Source organism: Cotesia glomerata, linkage group LG9, assembly GCF_020080835.1.
Source record: "Cotesia glomerata isolate CgM1 linkage group LG9, MPM_Cglom_v2.3, whole genome shotgun sequence".
Taxonomy (NCBI): domain Eukaryota; kingdom Metazoa; phylum Arthropoda; class Insecta; order Hymenoptera; family Braconidae; genus Cotesia; species Cotesia glomerata.
Window position 1 is genome coordinate 13,071,264 of NC_058166.1, and position 19,448 is coordinate 13,090,711.

A 19,448-nucleotide genomic window follows, 5' to 3' on the forward strand; every position below is an offset into this window, starting at 1 on the left:
ATTTAATATGAAATTTTTAATACCTGATGTCTAGTCATATTCTAAAATAAAAATACAATTATAATTATAAATATAATTGTTTTATCCATTTATTTGTCCCATTGTATTTTTTTATCGAGATAAAAGATAAGTGACTTGACCTCCGTTGTTTTAATAAATGATAATCAGTCGAGTTTTAACTTCAAAATGGGTGAAACTAAGCTTACTATTGAAGAAATCAATTCAATGTCAAAGATTGAATTTTGTAAAATATTTGGAAATATTGTAGAACATTCATCAGAAGCGACTGAAGCAATTGAAGAGTTGAGGCCTTTTGAGCATGTCAGCCAGTTGGAAAATTTATTTTGTAACTTTATTGAATATCTCGATGACTCTGGTAATTAATTTAATTTGTAAATTAATTTTATTATTTTTAATCTTTTTTATGATTAATTTTCTGATAGAAAAAGAAATTATTTTAAAAAATCATCCAGAGTTGACGGGAGAAATTTACAATGAAAAAATTTTGACAACAGAGTCTCAAAATGAGCAGAAGATCGCGGGAATTAATCAGATGACTACGGAAGAAAAAATAGTTTTTAATAACTTCAATAAATTGTAAGTAAAAAAAAATCTATTTAAGTAATAATAATAAAATATAATGATCCTGAAGTTAACAGACATTTATTAATTTTTTTAATTTTTATAACAATTAAATTACGATGAAAAAAATTAAAAAAAAAATTACAAGTGTAAACTTTTTGAAAACAAATTTTTTTTTTAAAATTGATTTTTTATAAAAATAAAAAAAGTTGTCAAATGTCAGCTGATTTCAGCATCATTAAAAAATACTATTTTTTTTAGGTACAAAAATAAATATTCGTACCCATTTGTTATCTGTGTACGCGAAAACTCTATAGCTTCGATAATTTCATCTGTTGAATCGCGGTTGAAGAATCCGCGAAATGTCGAGTTGGGTATCGCAATAGAAGAAGTCAAAAAAATAAGCAAGCTGCGCTTGAAAGATCTGGTTGACTATTCTTGATTAATTATCAATTAAGAAAAATTTTATTTTGATGTAATGTATGATATATAAGGGGTACATTACCAAGTTATCAATTAATTATTAATAGTAAGTTATAACAATCTCAATTTTTTCTCCACAACTGCGTGAGGCTGGAGCATTTGCTCTCTAAACTCAACTGGGTTCAGTATATCTTCAAATCTGTAATCAAAATTAATTGATTAATAAACTAATAATAATTATTATTAATTGTTTAAAAAAGTATAGTGTTAAATATTTTACCCAATTTCTTCGTCACGTGCCAGCAAAACATCACGCATAACGTTTGACGATGGCAAGAATGGGTGTCGGCCAACCTGGTCAGCGGCTTTCAGTTCCATTGCTAGACGGATTGGAGCGTGAAGACCCTGGATGTTTCTCATTAAGACCATTTCACGTTGTAAACGATTTTGATGGAACTATTTTTAAAGTTTTTTTATTAATTGTTATAAATAATTAAAAATTTTTTTTTATTTTGATGATGACTTGTCAATTTTTAAAATAAAAATTAAGTTAGCTGTCACTTAAAATTTTTTAGAAATTTTTTTTATTTAAAAAATTTTTACAAAAAAAATTTCATTTGTAAATAACTTGAAAAACTATTTAAGTAAAAAACCCCATTAGTGGCACCTTTCTTTCAATGAAAAAATGTTCTACTTGGAATAAAAATTAAAAATTTTTTTGATCTAAAGATCTTAAGGTAGTATGAGCACCAAGGCAACTTTTGATAATGAGCTTGATTTTTTTTTAATATGAAATTTAAATATGTCTGAATAAATTCCGAAAATTTGAAAGAAATTGCCCGATTATTTAAATAAATAATTAACTTTAAAGTTGAGCAATTTAACGTTGGTCTTATGGTAACCTTCAAACATTAAGGGGTTATATACAGTTAGAAGGCCGAAAAAAAGCGAATTTTCCAGAATTTTTTCTGAGAAAACTTTTAAATTTATTGATCTAAAAATTTGTGCACATATTATGAGATCTTTTAACTGTATTTTAAGACTTAGTCTTAGTAAAAATATTTATTTGGAAAGGAGCTACAACTGATCTCCGGGAGCTCCTTTCAAAAAAGACGTTTTGCGGTGACTACTATATCTCTGAACTAAATCCTCTGAAATTAAAAAACCGAACAGATTTCGTTAAAGTAATGTTAAATCTAGTAATTAATCGAAGGAATAAGCAAAATAAATTTTTTTGACAAAATGGCGGTTTCTCAAAAAAAAAATCGATTTTTGACCAAAATTTCGGCCTTAAATTGTTTATGAAAAAAAAATATTTATCGGTGAGAAAAAATCTTCGATTAATTACTAAAAAATATATTTAAGAAGCTCGTGTTAAAATTTGAGACTAATCGGTTTAGCCGTTTTCGAGTAATGTTAGTCACCGACTTTGTAAACACTATTTTGAGAAAAACGCGTTTGAAGTTTGAAAAGCACTTTACATAGGATACAAATTTTTTTTTTTATTTGCGTGTAACTTCATAAATATTCACCGGAACGATATGAAATTTTCTGTGTGTATTCTTAAATATATGTACATTAAGAAAACAAAATAAAAAAATCGATTTTTTGAAAATTCTAACTGTATATAACCCCTTAATACATTTCTGTATTTTTCTCATAAAACTGTCGGTGAATATTTTTAAAAAACTTATGGATGAAAGTAAATATATTAGTGATAAATTTAATTAAAAAAAATTTACATTTGCCAGACTAATTAAAGTGTATCAATCAAAAGAAAAATAAATGCCGGCATTAGTTAATGTCAAATGTATATCTATATATATCTAATATAAATATCTATATATTGAGAAAAATCATATGGTTACTGCTCTCCCTTTACCGCGTTAGAGTCGATACCTATCCACACCCCGCCTAGCGCTCGTACTACCTTAAAGATTAGAAATAATATATTCAAAATAGAAATTAATGACTTAATTAATTGAATAAGTACCAAAATCAAAGAAAGTGTCAGTAATGGGATCCCCGTCACTAATGGGGTCTTTTACCCTAGTGCAATTTTTGATAAATATTTTTTATTTCTATTTTTATAAATAAAAAAAAAAATTAAAAATTAAAAAACGTCGGTTAACTTTAGTACTATATTTTTAAGACAGGTTTTAGAGAAAAAAATAAATCTTACATTGCGTTCTGAAGTTTCAAGAGGATGACTGACTCCAAGATTTTGACGTGGGTTTGTCAATCTACAAATAAAAAAAAAAAGAAAATTAATTTAAAATAAATATCGAATGACCAATAAATTAATGAAAGTGGAATTAAGAGACATGATAATTTTTAGAATTTTTTTAACTAATAAATTATAGCAAGAAAAATTTATTAAAAAAAAATTACATTTTTAGAAGCTTTGAAAATTATAAATGTAATTTTTTAAAAATAATTTTCTAGACCTAGTTTAATTTTCAAAAAAAATAAAAAAATTGTCAAGTGTCTGGTAACTTAATCGTCATACAATTTGAATAAATTGAATAGTAAATTTATACCCATGAATCATTGGATCCGGAGCACCATAAGCACCAGTTGGCATGTCAAAACTCTCTGTCTGCTCGTGAGAAGATCCCAAATTGAAACTCTGAGTAACAAAACAATAAATTAAAAATCATTATTATTTTCCTGTGAAAATAATATCAATATCCTAACCTAAAAACTTATTTACTCAGTGTAAAAAAAATTTCTACTCAATGGAAGAATATTTTGACGTTAATTAATTAGTTTGTGAACTAACTTACCATTTTTGTTTATTTTAAATAAAAAATTATTGAATAATTAGTGGTATATTTGTTTAAATTCTGTGTAAATGCAGGGAATGACAATTATTATTCACTATTGTAATCCTCACAATGATGATGCCAATTTTTAAATCACAAAAGCGCGTTTTCATCGAACTTCTGTCACGTGTTTGCGCAAGCGCAAGAAATGGAGCGAAAATTTAAAAAACTTACGACAGAGTGGAATTTTCAACAGATTCCTGGATTCAAACATGGCGATCACATGTTCTATGTTTGTAAACAAATAGAATCTTAATGTAAACAAATCGCGATTATTATTGAAGAATAAATAAAGTTACTAATAAATAATAAAAAACAAAAAAATTAATAATGAGTGCAGTTGACTTCTTGATAGTTATCGGATTTATTCATTGTTCTTTATTTTTTATCAACATCCTATTTCGGGTAATTTTATTATTTATTATTCACATTATAGTTATAAGTACTGTAAAATAATTATTTTACAATTAGCAGATATCTGACAATTTTTTAGATTTTTATAACAAATTAATTATTTTTTAAATTCGCTCTTAAAATTTTTTTCAATTTTGACATGTGAAATTTTTTTAGCAAATTTTTTTTTTAGAATAATTTAATTGTTATAAAAAATTGACAGATGTCTGTTAACTTTAGTGTAATATAAAATAAAGTTCTAAAAAATAATTTATTTTTCAGTCATGTCTGCACTATCCATATTTTTTATTCATGAAAAATACCGGGCTTGAAATAAAGCCCTTCAGAATAGTTTGGTTCACTTCTTTTTTCAACAGAAAAATAATAAAATGGTCAATGGAAAAAACAAAACTGTTATCTCTGTGGTTCAATTTAGGCGTGATTATCAGTATAATTTTGCTACCAATCGCCTTGGGAGTGTTGATCAAGATGACATTGTCTAATTTTGTGAATAAATCAACTGGAGATACAGCTGATGTCAACTGGCAGTTAGAACCCATGGTAATTTTTATCATCTTTAACTTTCTATTGCAATCAATTAATCTATTGATTAATTTTAGATCCCTGGAATTAATGTACCAGTGTCTGACATCCAGTACTACATAATAACCCTAGGAATTTGCAGCCTGTTCCATGAGCTAGGTCACGCTGTCGCAGCATCTCATGAAAACGTCCAGATCTACGGAGTTGGTTTTATCTTGGCATTGGTTCTGCCAATTGCGTATGTCTCGATAAACCAAGAGCAGTTGAAGTCGCTTAAAGTACCAGGTCAGTTGAGGATTCTTTGTGCTGGAGTGTGGCACAATATTGTCCTGGCTGCTGTAGCGGCTGCTATTTTTTACTTGAACTCGTGGATTTGGATCCCTCTGTTTGTTTCAAATTCTGGAGTTTTTGTAACATCGATTGCGATGGTGAGTCTCATAATATTTCAATTTCTTGAAGTTGAGGAATTTTCATTTATTATTCATATTTTTTTCTTTTTTTAGAATTCACCGCTACTGGGAGCAAGAGGCTTAGAAGCTCGAAATATTATTTTTAAAATAAATAATTGCGAAGTTAAAAATAATGATGACTGGTATAATTGTTTACTGCAGACAATTAAAGAACCAACACCTGGATATTGTGTTAAGCAAAATATTATCGAAGTAATACATTTTGAATTTTTTTTTCTTTTAAATTATTATTATTAGTATTATTTAAAAAAATTTTAATATTTAATAAACAATCCAGTACCTTTTTAAAAATATTTTTCGTTCAATGCTCCGATTGAATATCAAATAAATTTTTATTGAAAATCAGTTGGAGCGTTGAACAAAAAATATTTCAAGATCATAAAAAAAAAATAAAAAAGGCGGAAATGGAAGTAGATTTCATAATGAATAAAAAAAAAAACTACTAAGGTAAAAGACCCAGTTATTGACACTGACTTAGTTGATTGACACTTGAAATTTTATTATAATTAAAAAAATAAAATGTTCTCAAAAAACCAATTCTCTTAAAATTTATAATTAAAAAATTATACTTATTAATTTATTAGAGTTGATTTGTTTTAATTAATTAAAATAAAATTGCAAATGTCAATAACTAGGCCAGTGTCAATAACTGCGTCTTTTACCTTAGAATTGTGTACAAAAAAAAAAAAAAAAACCAGTGCAACAGCAAATTTCATAATTGGCATAGTGGAATAGGACATAATTTTGAGATTACACATATGATATGTTACTCTAATTGAAGCTTATTGAAAGAGTTTTCAGATGCAACTTACAACGATTCAATAAGTTATCCTATTCAAAAGTTATTCAAGTAAGAAAGTGAAGAAATATGAATTTTTATGATTTTGAAAATTTTGAAATCATGGCATTTCTAAATTAGTTGACCGATTAAGCTCATCTTCGAACTTGACTTCGGTATCTATCTGTAGAATAAGTATGTTGAGTTTAGCAAAGATCTGTTGTAAATTGGCGACGCTATCGTCGTGACAAGTCATGTTATATATATATATATATATATATATATATATATATATATATATATATATATATATATATATATATATATATAAATATGTGGAAGCTCTGTTTGACGAAAAACTCGATATAACGTAGAAAATACCAAAGTTTGTTTGGTTTGCATTATTATTTCTATATTTAAACACTCAATCGACTCAAAGTCATAAATATTTCTAGGAAATATTATAAATTCAGTATTCTAATTACCAAAGCAAATGTATATTACTATAAACAGATAGTGTCATTTGATTTCTACACTTTTCGTTTACATTCTTACAGCGTTAATTGCTTTCAAACTTTCAAGGTTTCATTATGGCTGCTAAAAGAAAGGCTTTATGTGTAGATAAAAAAGTTTCTGTGATTCGAGCCATCGAAAATGGTGAAAAAAAAAGTGAAGTTAGAAAGCGGTTTGGTTTTAGTGCATCTACTGCCTCGACTATTTGGTCCAATAGGGAAAAAATTCTTCAGGCAGAAATTGACGGGAAGTTTGTTAAAAAGTTGAAGAGGCCAAAATTTGAAGATTTAGATCAAGCAATGCTGTCTTGGTTTTATTCACAGCGCCAAAATAATTTACCGTTTTCGGGACCCATTCTCAAAGAGAAAGTAAAAAAATTCGCAAAACAATTGAATATAAGTGACTTTAAAGCTTCTGAAAGTTGGCTCGGAAAATTTAAGCAACGCCATAACATCAACTTCGGTCAATTGAACGGAGAAGCTAGAGATGTAGACAAGACTGTTCACTTGTTACTGATGATTGGCTCAATAACAAATGGACAGAATTAAGAAAAAATTATGGTCCAAATGATATTTATAATGCGGACGAAGCTGGGATTTTTTATAAGTTGACTCCAGACAAAATTTTGAAATTCAAAGGTGAGAAATGCGTGGGAGACAAATTTTCAAAAGAGCGAATTACTGTTCTAGTCGCTGCGAACATGAGTGGTACAGATAAAAGGAAGCTGATGGTGATAGGAAAGTCAAGGAACCCTAGGTGTTTCAGAAATATTAAGCGACTACCAGTTACCTATGAAGCAAATAAGTCTTCGTGGATGACAAGTCAAATTTTCGAGGAAGAATTGCGAAAATGGGATGCAGAGTTAATAGGACGAAAAGTTTTGCTTCTTGTCGATGACTGTCCAGCTCATACCTGTATATCTGATCTTCGTAATATTGAGTTGGTATTTTTTCTAGCTAATACAACTAGTGTCTTACAGCCAATGGACCAAAGTGTAATTAAAAGTCTCAAAGGTCATTACAGAAAAAGGTTATTGATGGAGATCATAGAATTTGATGGAAAAACTTCGATCACTATGTTGCATGCTGTTTATTTTTTATCCAAGGCCTGGGAAGAGGTAACACCAACCATGAGCATTCCCTGATCGAATGGAGTCGACAATTCGACTTGGACAGTTACATAGATTTGGATAGTTACATCGAAGTTGATGAAAATCTAGCCGTTACAGCTACTCTTACTGACAGAGAAATTCTAGATTCAGTGAGAGCAAGAGAAGAAAAACAAGATGATGAAGGAGAAGAAGAAGAAGAAGAAGAAGAACCAACTGACGTTGAACCGAGTATTAATGAAGCATTGAATGCCACTAAATTATTAGAAAAGTTTTTCTTATTCAATGACGATGATCCGACAATATCGCAAGATATAAATAAAATACAAAAAAGAATTCAGTTAAAGTATTGGCAAAATAAAAAACAGCAAGCTAAAATAACTGATTACGACTTTTTAAAACGGTAGAAGGCACTTTGTATATTATTATGTGTATTGTTTATTTAATAAAATTCATGACGTTTTGTGAAATTAATTAGAATTGAAGTACTTATTCCTCGAATATTAGTTGTTATACGTCTTCTCTTCGTGTAACGAAAACTCTTTTATAAACTCTTTATAAAGTAAAAAGGTATTCGGTTCCTTGAATTTCGTTATATAGAGTTTCCACTGTATATACATGCATACATAAACTTTTGAATCATATGTCGACGGTCTAATTAGCAATTGGTCTAATTCCTTATTTTTCCCTGATAAAAAAAAATTATTAAGACAAAGAAAAAAGTATTGAAAAGTATTGGTTTTCTAGTCAATCCAATACTTTTCAACACTTTTTTCTTTGTATCAATACTTATTTTTATGCAGGGTTTAGAGAGTGATTTTTTAACATTTTGATGTAGCAATAGTCCAATTATAAATTATTTGAATGATCCAAACCAAAATACTATACCTCTATTAGATATTAAACTGTTTTTTAAAGTAATAATAAATTTTAAACTAGTTGTTTTTTTGTACAAATGGAAGATTCTCTAAAATGGAGTTAGATAATTCGCTAATTAGAACGTCGATGTACTTTCTGACTCAGCTAGTCGAGTCAGAACATAGCAAAATTTTTCAAAAGTTTCGTCATGAGGATCAATGCAATAGTTAGATTTCTATGAGATCTGCTAAAAAAGATAGTTTAAAACGAGACTAGATCGCCTATTAAATTTTAAAATATTGAAAATTCATCATTCCCAGTCATTAATATCAATAATTGATGCAATAATTAAATTAAATTATTATTATTAAATACATTTTTTAAAGCCGATGGTATACTTTAATATTTATTTAATTCTAAAGACTGGTTTATAATCCCTGATTAAAAAAAAGTATTGAAAAAAATTGGTTTTCTAGTCAATCCAATTCTTTTCAATACTTTTTTCTTTGTCTCAATACTTTTTTTTAATCAGGGACACTTTTATATTTTTTCAGTTTATTGGCTATCCAGTCAAATACAATTTTTCCAATTTTTATTTTTTCGCAATATTGTTAGCCTGTATTTTCCTCTAGGCATGAATAATTTAGCCACAATTCATAACTAAATTTGTCATTAAAGATAAATCTGACTGAAAAAATAATTCGTACGACTCAGACCAGAATTGGTTTGAAAAATTATTATTATTATTTATTTATTTTACTATTTTTTAGGAAAACGATGAATCAATTCCATCATGGATATCCGAAAATGGGGTAACAAATTGCTGTAAAAATAAAAACGATGGAAATTTATGTTTTGAGTATGTTGAAAATTCGCAAGATCCTTTAGAATTGCCACCATATTTTTGTTTACCAGCTAGAAAAATAATTGAAAAATCTGAAAAAATGTGTCAATTATTTTCTGACTGTTCAGGATCAGATGTTCATTGTATCAAACCTTCTGTTGACAATGTAACAAAAGTAAGTCTACTTATTTTCAATAATAAAATAATAAATTAATAGTTTATCATAATGACAGTATTTTGGAATTATTTTACAGATTGTAAAGTTATCAACGCATAAAGGAAATGTCTTGTTTCTAGGCCATGCGGCAGAAATTTATCGTACTGTCGAGACATCGAACTGGACTCCGAAGTACCAGCTCTTCAGTCCCAGTCTCCCTGAAGGGCTAGAAACACTCTGCAAGTACGTGACCGTACTGTCCTTAGGCCTCGCTGTGATAAACATAATCCCTTGTTTTTTTTTCGACGGTCAATACATAATCGAATCTCTTGTTCAAAGCACTCTCAGGTCGATAGTCAGACAAAAAAGCGCACGAAATTCAATCGCTTTGATTATTACGTGCTCTGGAAGTGTTGTTTTCATAATTAATTTGATTGTCGCTTTAACCAAAATGTACTGAGTCATATAATTATTTTTTTTAATAAGAAATACATGTAAATATATACATTATTTACAGAAATTTTAAATTACTTCGAATAGTTTAAATTTTTTTCCAGCTCCTTCATCGAATTTTCTCCGTGGACTATCAGAGACTTTATTGCAAACTAAAAAAATTATTATTATTATTATTTAATTATTGTATAGGTTATTACATTATTGTAATTATATTTTAAGTAATTTACCTCATCAGTTATACTTTTATTAGCTTTGAACTCGGATCTGGCCCAGTCAAGAAAATAATTTTGGTCTTCTTTTGCAGGTATTTTTCTGATAGTCCTTAAAATATTCCTGTAGAGTGTTATTACTTGCTGTCGGACTAAAAACTTAAGTAAATATTATGATTTTTTTAAACAAAAAAGAAATTATTATTCTATATAATTGTAAAATAATTAAAGAAGCTTACTTGTTTGAGGTTCATAGAAGAACTAGATATTTTATTTAACATTGATACTAAATTAATTGAAAGTTTTTCTTGAAATTTTTTTGTGCAAAACTTGGAGCAAAACATTTAATTTTTGTTATTAATTTGGCAGCACTGAAGTTTTTATAAATTTGTGAAAAAGGAAATTAAATTTGAAAATTTATTCAAGAATTAATATTTTAAAATTACGAGTGAAGAAATGTTAATTTAAAAATTGATAAATTTCAGTAATAAGATTTTTATTTTAATTTAAAAATTTTTAAATATTTCTGTCACTAGAATCTAGTGAAAAAGTACTAGAAATCAAGACCATTTTCAAGACACTGAAGTTGACTGACATTAGAGAAATTTTTTTATAATTTTATAGCAATCAAATTATTAAGAAAAAAATTTTTTAAAAAATTCCACATGTCAAAATAAAAAAAAAAAAATTAATTTTTTTTTTAAAATTAAATTATAAAAATTGACAGCTGTCAGCTAACTTCAGTATTATACATTTTTAGGGTCAGTTAAATTTTATAGGTTACTCAACTCTAATTTGTTGCGGCGTATACACGTGACAATTGACATATTGCAGGCTAATTTTTTGACAACAATTATTTTTTTTTTTTTATTAAAATAATCAACTTCAATAATTGAGTAAGTGTTTACAAACAAATTTTATCTTCACGTCAAACTAGTATTTAAATTTCAGTTTTAACATAAAAATAAAAAGATTCTAAATATTTAAATAATTAATTTTATTTAACATTTCAGATAATGGAGTGAAAAATTAAAACCTTAGCAAGTAGTTTAGCGCATTGGTTAATAATTTCAAAATGAAAATGAATAAACCTCTGCAAAGTAAGTCAAATGAATTTAATTAATTTTTTTCAATTTTTCTAATCATTTTAATTTTTCCAGGCAACCAGACGCTGAAATATGTAAGTTTAATAACTCTGACGTTGCAAAATGCATTGGTGGGTCTCAGCATGCGTTACGCACGCATTCGACCCGGTGACATGTTTCTCTCGACAACTGGTAATGCATTATTGACATTAAAGCGGTTAATTAAATCATGAATCGCGGAATAATAAATTAAATTCTTTCAGCTGTCGTGATGGCCGAGGTTGTTAAATGTGCCACGTGTTTGGTGCTGGTGTACTTAGAAGAGGGTAGTTTTGCTAAATTCACCCATTCGTTGCATACGACTATTATTAAGCAACCCGTAGATACGCTTAAAGTATGTGTTCCGTCTATTGTTTATTTAGTACAAAATAATTTATTGTATGTGTCAGCATCTAATTTGGATGCTGCTACTTATCAGGTAATTTTTTTTATCTATTTTAGACGATAATTTAGTTTTATCTTGATAATAATTATTCAAAAACTCTACTAGTTTTTTTACCTATTTAATATTTATTTTTATTAATTTAATTATCTGAATTAAAATAATTCTTTTAATTTTCTTGAAATGATTATAGAAACTTATTAAATTTTTTAAAAGATCATTTTTATTATTTTACATTTTTTATTTAAAACTGAAGGTGAAAAAAAATTTTTTTAAATATTTAAAAATAATAATGATACTTAAATTGAGAGACATCTAATAATTTTTTTAATAAACTAATTATACCAAGAATAATTTATCTTGAAAAATTCCATACTTGGAAGCTCTAAAAAATTATAAATGCAATTTTTTTAATAGTATATTACATACCTAGGCCAGTAAAATAAGAAAAGTCTCAGATCACATGTAATTGTTGGCCGAGGCGAAGCCGAGGTTGACAAACATGTGATCTGAGGCTTTCTTATTTACTGGCCAAGGTGTGTATACTATTTTTCTGCTCGACGTAGCCGGAATGTGGCAACTTTGTTTAGCGCAGCGGCCAGAAAGTTGCCACTTTCCGGCCGGAGGGCAGAAAAATAATTTTCTGGACCTAGTTTATTTAAAAAAAAAAAATCAAAAAATTGTCAATTGTCTGCTAATTTTTGTGTCATAAATAATGATATTGAATTTAACAGTCATCTAACAATTTTTTAGATTTTTATAACAATTAAATTGCAATAAAAAAAATTTACCAAAAAAATTCCACATGTAAAAATTTTACATTTGAGTTTTTTTAATAATTAATTTGTTACAAAAATTCCAAGAGTTGTTAGACGTCTTCTAATTTTGGTATCATCATGAATAATTAGAATTTAACTACCCGTGTAAAAAAAAATCGTCTTAAAAGTGTCTTGAAATTGTCGTTTGTTTAAGATCTCGAACGTGACACAAACCAAGACTGTTTAAAACTTTTTTAAGACGCCAAAAAAAAAAATCCAAGAGCAGATTTTTGAAATTTGGTTCTCAAATTTGTTATGAAAATTAATTTTTAAATATTTTTTAGACGATTTTGCGAGTTTCTTTAAAAAAAATTAGAGACTATTTTAAGATGAGCTCTCAGCAACAGAGCCCCAGAACATTAAAATGGAGCGTCTTAAAAAAGTCTTAAAATGATCTTAAAATAGTGTTAAAAAAATCTTAAAAAAAAATTTAGAGACTATTTTTAATTGAGCTTTCAGCGACGGAGCTTCGAACATTCAAATGGAGCGTCTTAAAAAAGTCTTAAAATTGTCGGATAATAATTTTTGAACAATTTCAAATTCAATTTGAAAAGAGCGTACTCAAAAATGTTGCGGTTAAAAACTCGCAAAATCGTCTAAAAAATGTCTAAAAATTAATTGTCATAACAAATTCGAAAACCAAATTTCAAAGGTCTCCTTTTGGAATTTATTTTTTTTTGGCGTCTTAAAAGAGTCTTGATTTGTGTCACGTTTAAGATCTTAAACAAAAGACAATTTTAGACGATTTTTTTTCTACACAAGTAGGTTAAAATTTTTTTCTCAGACATTTAAAAATATTGATATGAAATCTAATCTTATAAAAATTTCCAGGTAACTTATCAACTAAAAATACTGACCACAGCATTTTTCGCTGTAGTAATTCTCCGTCGTTCATTATTAAAAGTACAATGGGGAGCATTAATACTCCTTTTAATTGGAGTAGTCTTAGTGCAATTAGCCCAAGACGGAACGAGCAACGTGCCATCAGGAAGAGAGCAAAATCATCTTTTAGGATTTGCAGCTGCCTTGGGTTCCTGTTTCCTGTCGGGTTTTGCAGGAATATACTTTGAAAAAATTCTCAAGGGCTCGGATATCTCTGTGTGGATGAGAAACGTCCAGCTGAGTTTGCTTTCAGTGCCGTTTGGCTTGATGAGTTGCTACGCGACCGACGGCGAGCTGATAAGCAAGCAGGGATTCTTCTTTGGATACGACTGGTTCATCTGCTACCTGGTATTACTGCAAGCTGGAGGTGGTTTGATTGTCGCGTTGGTGGTCAAACACGCAGACAATATCCTGAAAGGGTTCGCGACTTCCTTGGCCATTATTTTGTCCTGCATCGCGTCTATTTATTTGTTTGACTTCAAAATGACTTTCCGGTTCACCCTGGGTGTAGTTTTTGTAATATGCTCGATTTTCATGTACGGCCACCAGCCCAAAGTAGAGAACAAAAATGTCGACAAACATACTATACTTGAGAAAATTTAATTTGTTTAATTAATTGGTGATTTATTAAATTTTAAGAGCGTTGATGAAAGTATAATTGTTGTTGTTTGAATAATAAGAGAATTAATTAGCTAAGAAAAAAAAAAGAGAATTAGTATCAATCACCGAATTGTAAGTATTTTAATGGATATTTCATTATTTATATTAATATTATGATAATCAAATTTATCTGACAAGATTGAGTATTTTTATACAAATAATTAAAAAGTATTTATACTTTAGATCAAATAATTATTGTTTTAATGTTTAATCAAAATATATGATGGCATTTATTTGTATTACTTTAAAATTGTGATGTATTTTAATTAAATAAATTCGTTTGTAATATAAAATATTCTTTTTTATATCTTCTTTTTTTACCCAACTTTGAATGTTCAATAATATTAGAATTAATCATTTTAATAATTTTGTAGTTTAATAAAATGAAATTCTTTTGTTAGTAAAGTTCTTATTTTAATATTTTTTTAATTAATTCATAAATATTCAATTATGTATTGAAATTTTATCATTGCTTTTTGCATATGTTCAGAATTTTTTTTTTTTATAAAATAAATATTTTTTTTATCATAATCATAACATAATAAAAAATTAATGATGCTGAAATCAGCAGACATCTGATAATTTTATTGATTGTTATAAAAAATTAATTATGTAAAAAAATATTTTTAAAAAATTTGCACTTGTATTTTTTTTTTAAATTTCTAATTGTAGATTTTTTTATTAAAATTTTTTAATGATAATTTAGTTATAAAAATCCTAAAAATTGACAGATGTCATTTAATTTCAGTATCATAAAAATTTACCTATAAATTTTTCTTTAAAAAATGAAAAATTTAATAAAACTTTTTCAAATTCTGTCATCACTACTTTTTTAATTTATGACATATAAGTTAGCAGCCGCTAGATTATTTTTTTATTTTATCTAACAAATAAAATTGTTCAAAAAAATTATTTTTAAAAATTGCATTTTTTTTTTTAATTTCTATAGATATCAATTTTTTTTTCATTTTTTTGCCATGATTTATTTGTTAAAAATAATACAATACTAAAGTTAGCCGACGTTTTTAATTTTTCTATTTTTATCCATTAATTAAATTAGAACAAAAACATATTTTCTAAAAATTGCACTTAAAGTTATTAAAGTTTTTTACAAATTAAATTTTTTTTTTCAATTTTTTTGTAATAATTTTTTCAATGAAAAAAAATTATAAAAATTTTTAGATCTCGGCTAACTTAATTTTCATTAAAAAATTATCAAGCATTTGCTAAATGAATTTTAATTTAAAATTTTCCCGCGAAGCTATTAGTTTCTTCTACACTCGCTTGGCGTCTCACTTAACTTTCCATTTTTTAATTCCATAGGGGGGATTTCGTCACCAGTGATCACTGATCAGTTGATTCTGGATGATATTTTAACTTGTATCACCTAGCAAAAATAAATAAAAAAAAAAAATGAGCGGATCTCCAGCCGGCAAAAAGCAAAAAATGGTGAGCTCTCTCGAGCAATTAAAAACTTTTACCACCGTTGTAGCTGATACTGGAGATTTTCAAGGTAACAATTATTTTATTCACCTAAGTATGACATGATATGATAATTTTTATAATTTTCAATATGTGTGTTATAACATCAGGTCATAGGGGAAGGTAAATGCTGAGGAGTGGGAATGACCTTCAGAAATCACTTATTTATTTTATTTCGTTGCAATTCTCACCACAAAAATAATTATCAGATGTTTTTATTCTCATTTTATTATTTAATCTCTTTATCTAGTCATTAAAAAATAAAAATGTATTTTTATAACTCCAAAAATGTCTTGAGATTAAATAAAATTTGCCAGAGGCTAGAGCACGTGATACCGGCAAATTAGAATTTACCCGCGAATTAAAAAATTTATTAAACAATTAACAAATTTATTTTTTTTCCAGCAATGGAGCAGTTCAAGCCAACTGATGCGACTACTAACCCATCATTGATCCTAGCTGCGGCCAACCAGAAGAAGTACGCTCACCTGTTGGACAAAGCTGTGCAATATGGAAAGAAAAGTGGCAGGTAATTTTAAAGAATCTAAATTTCAAAGTAGAGAAGTTTTTAAATCATTCAAGTACTAATTTTTTATTGATGATTCTTCAGCACTTTGGAAGAACAAACAGAAGCAGCTATTGACATGACCTGTGTTTTGTTCGGCCAGGAGATTCTGAACATCATTCCCGGTCGTGTGTCTACAGAAGTCGACGCCAGATTGTCATTCGACAAAGAAGCTAGCATTGAGAAGGCTAAGAAGCTTATTACGCTGTATGAAGAAGCTGGTATTAGCAAAGAGCGCATTTTAATCAAGCTTGCTTCTACTTGGGAGGGAATTCAGGCTGCTAAGTATGTTTTTTATTTAAATTTTTATTAAATTAATTGGATTTAGTTATTGAGAAGTTTTATTTCAGGGAATTAGAAGAAAAGTATGGAATTCACTGCAATTTAACTTTGTTGTTTAACTTTGCTCAGGCAGTTGCTTGTGCTGAAGCTGGTGTCACTTTAATTTCACCATTTGTTGGGAGAATTCTTGACTGGTAAGAAGAATATTTTTTTTTTATTTCAAAGTTTTTTTTTTTTTATTTTAGTTTATTTAATAGTCGCATAAACAGCATAGTCACGAGCGACTTCAAGATTACAAACAATATTAAATAATTATAAATTTCAAAGTTTTGTTTATGGCTATTTCTTCTTAAATTTTTCTTTAATTAAATAATAATAATAATATAATTTTATTTGCATGACTAGTATCTTTTACAAAGTTTTTACATAACTATATAATATATTAATTATACCTTTCAAATTTCTTTTTAATTTTATTTTTAACTTTTCTTAAGGAGTTACATGGGTTTCCTCCGGGAAAAAATGGCCTATTTTCAACAATTTTATTTTAGTAGAAAAAATTAAATATTTTATTCAAACTTTTTACGGTCTTAGAGATACATGTTCAATAAGGGATTACTGGAATGTTAAAAAAAAATTATTAAAAACTCTGCTAATGTGACGTCATTTCCGGTGAACCCTCGGAAAAAAGATGCGTCCGTGTGATCAACAGAACTCCTAGCAGGATTATTTGAAATGAAAAAAAAAAAATATGTGCTTTAGTTAAGACTTCAAACTAGGTCTTGAATAAAGGAAAAAAAAATGAAAATTGGATTTTTGGCAGAGGTTTTTACAAAAAAATTAAAAATTTGGCTAAAATTTTGCGGCATTTTTTTTTAAATAGTTGTAATTGAAAAAAAAAATCCTTTGTTCCAGACCTTGTAAATTATATCTCAAAGACCTGTCTAAAATTTCATCAAAATCGGTTGAGTAGTTCTCGAGAAATCTTGGGTACCGTCTTTGAAAACATAGTTTTGAGAAAAACTCGTTTAAAGTTTTGAGTGACAATACAGCAGCGCCTTGAGCGCCTAACTTTTTAAAACTGTATCTCCAAAACTATTATTCGGATCGATTTAAAACTTTAGGACAATATTTTAGAGATGTTGTAGAATTTAATAAGACAATATAAAAAAATCGATTTTTTTAAACCGTGAAACCCATATAACCCCTTAATTTTCTTTTAATTTTGTCAATTGTCGCGGTGGTTGTTCATTTACACCAAACTCCGTAATCCCGCTTCTTTCCTCAGGATCTCTTCAATTCTTCTAAAGACCGTGCGCATCTTCACATTAACCTCTCCCTTTAATATCTCTATCATTTTAAGTTCCTTCATCTCACCATCTACCTCTTTCCATTTATCTGGCATAGCTTTTTCATTATTATTCATCTCATTATATACCCCCTCGCATTTCAGCAGATAAAACAAATCTTTCTCCTTCTTCTTTAACTAAATATTTATTTTCTTAAAAAAATTTGTTTGTTGATATTTCTTCTTTCATTTTTTTTTTTTTTTATTAAATATTTCTTTTCATAAAAAAAAAATTTACTTAAATTCTTGATTAATAAGAATAATATATATTTTTTATTTTTTTATTTAGAAGTTTTGTTGGTTTCTATTTCTTCTTTAATTTTTTTTTTTTAATTAAATTTTCTTTTCATAAAAAAAATGTACTTATAATTATAATTGTTTCTAAATATGTGTAAAAAGTAATTCTTCTCTTAAATAATTGTTGATATCTTTGCGTAGGTATGTAGCCAATACAGACAAAAAGTCATTTGAAGCAAAAGAAGATCCAGGAGTAATCTCCGTCACTAAAATCTACAACTACTACAAAAAATTCGGCTACAAGACAGTAGTAATGGGCGCTTCATTCCGTAACGTCGGTGAAATCAAAGAACTTGCGGGTTGTGATCTTCTTACAATCAGCCCAAAGCTACTTGAAGATTTAGAGAAAAGTCACGAGCCGGTACGCAAGATGCTGGCTCCCGAGGTTGCCAAGAAAGCCGATCTCAAGAAAATTTCTCTCAGCGAAGCTCAATTCCGCTGGATGTTGAACGAGGACCAAATGGCCACTGACAAACTCAGCGATGGAATCCGCAAGTTTGCCGTTGACATGCGGAAACTTGAGCAACTTTTACAGGAAAAAATTCAAGCTTAACTCGCATTTTGTACATATACTTCATTTTTGATAAATAATTTTGTCGAAATAATTTTATAGAATTTTTAAATTGGGAATTGTACAAATTATATAAATATATTTTATCGATGTTTTAATAAAATATGGGTTATTAAAATTTTTTGTTAATTATTATAACATTTTAGTTTTCATTTTTAATTAAATATCGAAATATTGACCGAATCTATGATGAAGAAATAGATTATAATTAATATAGTGAATTATCGAAATTAATTTAGCCGTTTTTTACACATGATTTGTTTACGTTTAAGGTAGTTGTCGTGGTTAAGGCATACCGTCAGAAAATTCTTAATTTTTGAACACTTATTAAGGACATGATGATACAATTACCCTTTAAATTTGAAGTCGATTGACCACCTATTACCCGAGATGAATTCAATTAAGAATTTGATATTTAACATTAATTGCATACACTCTTTGCAGTTCTGTACCAGTTTTTTAGTTATAAAAAAAACTGTAAGAAACTTTAAAAAAACTGACCGTTTTTTAATGTATATGTTGCAAGTTTAAAAACAAATTTTTTACCGTCTAATTATTTATAAATAACTACCTTAATGATTGGGTAAAAAATTATAGAGAAAAACAGTTCAAAATTTTTAAATTATCAATATTTTTGATAAAAAAAAAATTATTTTGATGGCAATGAAAAATTTGAATTTTGGGAAAAATTTAATTATTGTATTAATTAGATACGTTCTATTTATTTATTTATAAATTTTACGTACAATTTTAGGGATAGTTACCCTTAACGCACGGTACATGCACGGAAAAAAGTAAGCTGTCAAATTCACTCGGATTCCGGTTAATTTTTATAGTTTCAAATAGTAAAGCGGACA

The 19,448-nt window shown here is 27.7% G+C and overlaps 6 protein-coding genes across 8 annotated transcripts; 4 read left to right on the top strand and 2 right to left on the bottom strand.

Moving 5' to 3' along the window:
• The first annotated feature begins 39 nt into the window (after positions 1-39).
• On the top strand, positions 40-1,024 carry LOC123271266 (2-oxo-4-hydroxy-4-carboxy-5-ureidoimidazoline decarboxylase-like). The gene is made up of 3 exons (XM_044737544.1): positions 40-376; positions 444-597; positions 844-1,024. Exons 1-3 carry the CDS (start codon positions 187-189, stop codon positions 1,022-1,024), a joined length of 525 nt encoding a protein of 174 aa, XP_044593479.1. The 5' UTR covers positions 40-186.
• On the bottom strand, positions 1,025-3,926 carry LOC123271270 (proteasome maturation protein). Its single transcript, XM_044737546.1, has 5 exons — positions 3,792-3,926; positions 3,546-3,634; positions 3,188-3,248; positions 1,286-1,461; positions 1,025-1,204 (listed from the first exon to the last, which is right to left on the bottom strand). The coding sequence occupies exons 1-5, from the start codon at positions 3,792-3,794 to the stop codon at positions 1,117-1,119; spliced, it is 417 nt and encodes a 138-aa protein (XP_044593481.1). The 5' UTR covers positions 3,795-3,926; the 3' UTR covers positions 1,025-1,116.
• A 113-nt stretch (positions 3,927-4,039) lies between these two features.
• On the top strand, positions 4,040-10,024 carry LOC123271252 (membrane-bound transcription factor site-2 protease). Of its 2 annotated transcripts, none has more exons than XM_044737524.1 (6): positions 4,040-4,235; positions 4,506-4,784; positions 4,844-5,194; positions 5,270-5,428; positions 9,264-9,512; positions 9,592-10,024. In XM_044737524.1, exons 1-6 carry the CDS (start codon positions 4,161-4,163, stop codon positions 9,952-9,954), a joined length of 1,476 nt encoding a protein of 491 aa, XP_044593459.1. In that variant the 5' UTR covers positions 4,040-4,160; the 3' UTR covers positions 9,955-10,024. The 2 variants fall into 2 exon arrangements, with proteins under 2 accessions (XP_044593459.1, XP_044593461.1); XM_044737526.1 differs by having other exon boundaries at positions 9,635-9,764.
• LOC123271271 (LYR motif-containing protein 2) lies at positions 9,804-10,540 on the bottom strand. The gene is made up of 4 exons (XM_044737547.1): positions 10,399-10,540; positions 10,178-10,318; positions 10,026-10,099; positions 9,804-9,898 (listed from the first exon to the last, which is right to left on the bottom strand). Exons 1-4 carry the CDS (start codon positions 10,501-10,503, stop codon positions 9,874-9,876), a joined length of 345 nt encoding a protein of 114 aa, XP_044593482.1. The 5' UTR covers positions 10,504-10,540; the 3' UTR covers positions 9,804-9,873.
• Positions 10,541-10,900: 360 nt separating this feature from the next.
• LOC123271257 (UDP-galactose translocator) lies at positions 10,901-14,284 on the top strand. 2 transcript variants are annotated; one of them, XM_044737532.1, is made up of 5 exons: positions 10,901-11,055; positions 11,173-11,259; positions 11,320-11,436; positions 11,508-11,722; positions 13,336-14,284. In XM_044737532.1, the coding sequence occupies exons 2-5, from the start codon at positions 11,235-11,237 to the stop codon at positions 13,987-13,989; spliced, it is 1,011 nt and encodes a 336-aa protein (XP_044593467.1). In that variant the 5' UTR covers positions 10,901-11,055; positions 11,173-11,234; the 3' UTR covers positions 13,990-14,284. The 2 variants fall into 2 exon arrangements, with proteins under 2 accessions (XP_044593467.1, XP_044593468.1); XM_044737533.1 differs by lacking the exon at positions 10,901-11,055 and adding an exon at positions 11,087-11,105.
• A 1,081-nt stretch (positions 14,285-15,365) lies between these two features.
• Positions 15,366-18,682, top strand: LOC123271258 (transaldolase). The gene is made up of 5 exons (XM_044737535.1): positions 15,366-15,559; positions 15,934-16,057; positions 16,139-16,378; positions 16,444-16,569; positions 18,162-18,682. The coding sequence occupies exons 1-5, from the start codon at positions 15,460-15,462 to the stop codon at positions 18,571-18,573; spliced, it is 1,002 nt and encodes a 333-aa protein (XP_044593470.1). The 5' UTR covers positions 15,366-15,459; the 3' UTR covers positions 18,574-18,682.
• Positions 18,683-19,448: the final 766 nt, after the last annotated feature.

Bases quoted from the DNA above. Each gene is read 5' to 3' on its own strand.
- LOC123271271 (XM_044737547.1), bottom strand. From the start codon at position 10,503: ATGTTTTGCTCCAAGTTTTGCACAAAAAAATTTCAAGAAAAACTTTCA. The intron at 10,319-10,398 runs GTAAGCTTCTTT...TATTTACTTAAG, and splicing joins CTTCTATGAACCTCAAACAA to TTTTTAGTCCGACAGCAAGT. The intron at 9,899-10,025 runs GTAATTTAAAAT...CAACACTTCCAG, and splicing joins AAAAATTTAAACTATTCGAA to AGCACGTAATAATCAAAGCG.
- LOC123271270 (XM_044737546.1), bottom strand. The intron at 3,249-3,545 runs GTATAAATTTAC...TTTTATTTGTAG, and splicing joins CCGGATCCAATGATTCATGG to ATTGACAAACCCACGTCAAA. The intron at 1,205-1,285 runs GTAAAATATTTA...TTTTGATTACAG, and splicing joins GCACGTGACGAAGAAATTGG to ATTTGAAGATATACTGAACC.
- LOC123271266 (XM_044737544.1), top strand. From the start codon at position 187: ATGGGTGAAACTAAGCTTACTATTGAAGAAATCAATTCAATGTCAAAG. The intron at 377-443 runs GTAATTAATTTA...ATTTTCTGATAG, and splicing joins TGAATATCTCGATGACTCTG to AAAAAGAAATTATTTTAAAA. The intron at 598-843 runs GTAAGTAAAAAA...TATTTTTTTTAG, and splicing joins TTTAATAACTTCAATAAATT to GTACAAAAATAAATATTCGT.
- LOC123271258 (XM_044737535.1), top strand. From the start codon at position 15,460: ATGAGCGGATCTCCAGCCGGCAAAAAGCAAAAAATGGTGAGCTCTCTC. The intron at 15,560-15,933 runs GTAACAATTATT...TTTTTTTTCCAG, and splicing joins TGATACTGGAGATTTTCAAG to CAATGGAGCAGTTCAAGCCA. The intron at 16,570-18,161 runs GTAAGAAGAATA...ATCTTTGCGTAG, and splicing joins GTTGGGAGAATTCTTGACTG to GTATGTAGCCAATACAGACA.
- LOC123271257 (XM_044737532.1), top strand. From the start codon at position 11,235: ATGAAAATGAATAAACCTCTGCAAA. The intron at 11,437-11,507 runs GTAATGCATTAT...AAATTCTTTCAG, and splicing joins CATGTTTCTCTCGACAACTG to CTGTCGTGATGGCCGAGGTT. The intron at 11,723-13,335 runs GTAATTTTTTTT...AAAAATTTCCAG, and splicing joins TGGATGCTGCTACTTATCAG to GTAACTTATCAACTAAAAAT.
- LOC123271252 (XM_044737524.1), top strand. From the start codon at position 4,161: ATGAGTGCAGTTGACTTCTTGATAGTTATCGGATTTATTCATTGTTCT. The intron at 4,785-4,843 runs GTAATTTTTATC...GATTAATTTTAG, and splicing joins ACTGGCAGTTAGAACCCATG to ATCCCTGGAATTAATGTACC. The intron at 9,513-9,591 runs GTAAGTCTACTT...ATTATTTTACAG, and splicing joins CTGTTGACAATGTAACAAAA to ATTGTAAAGTTATCAACGCA.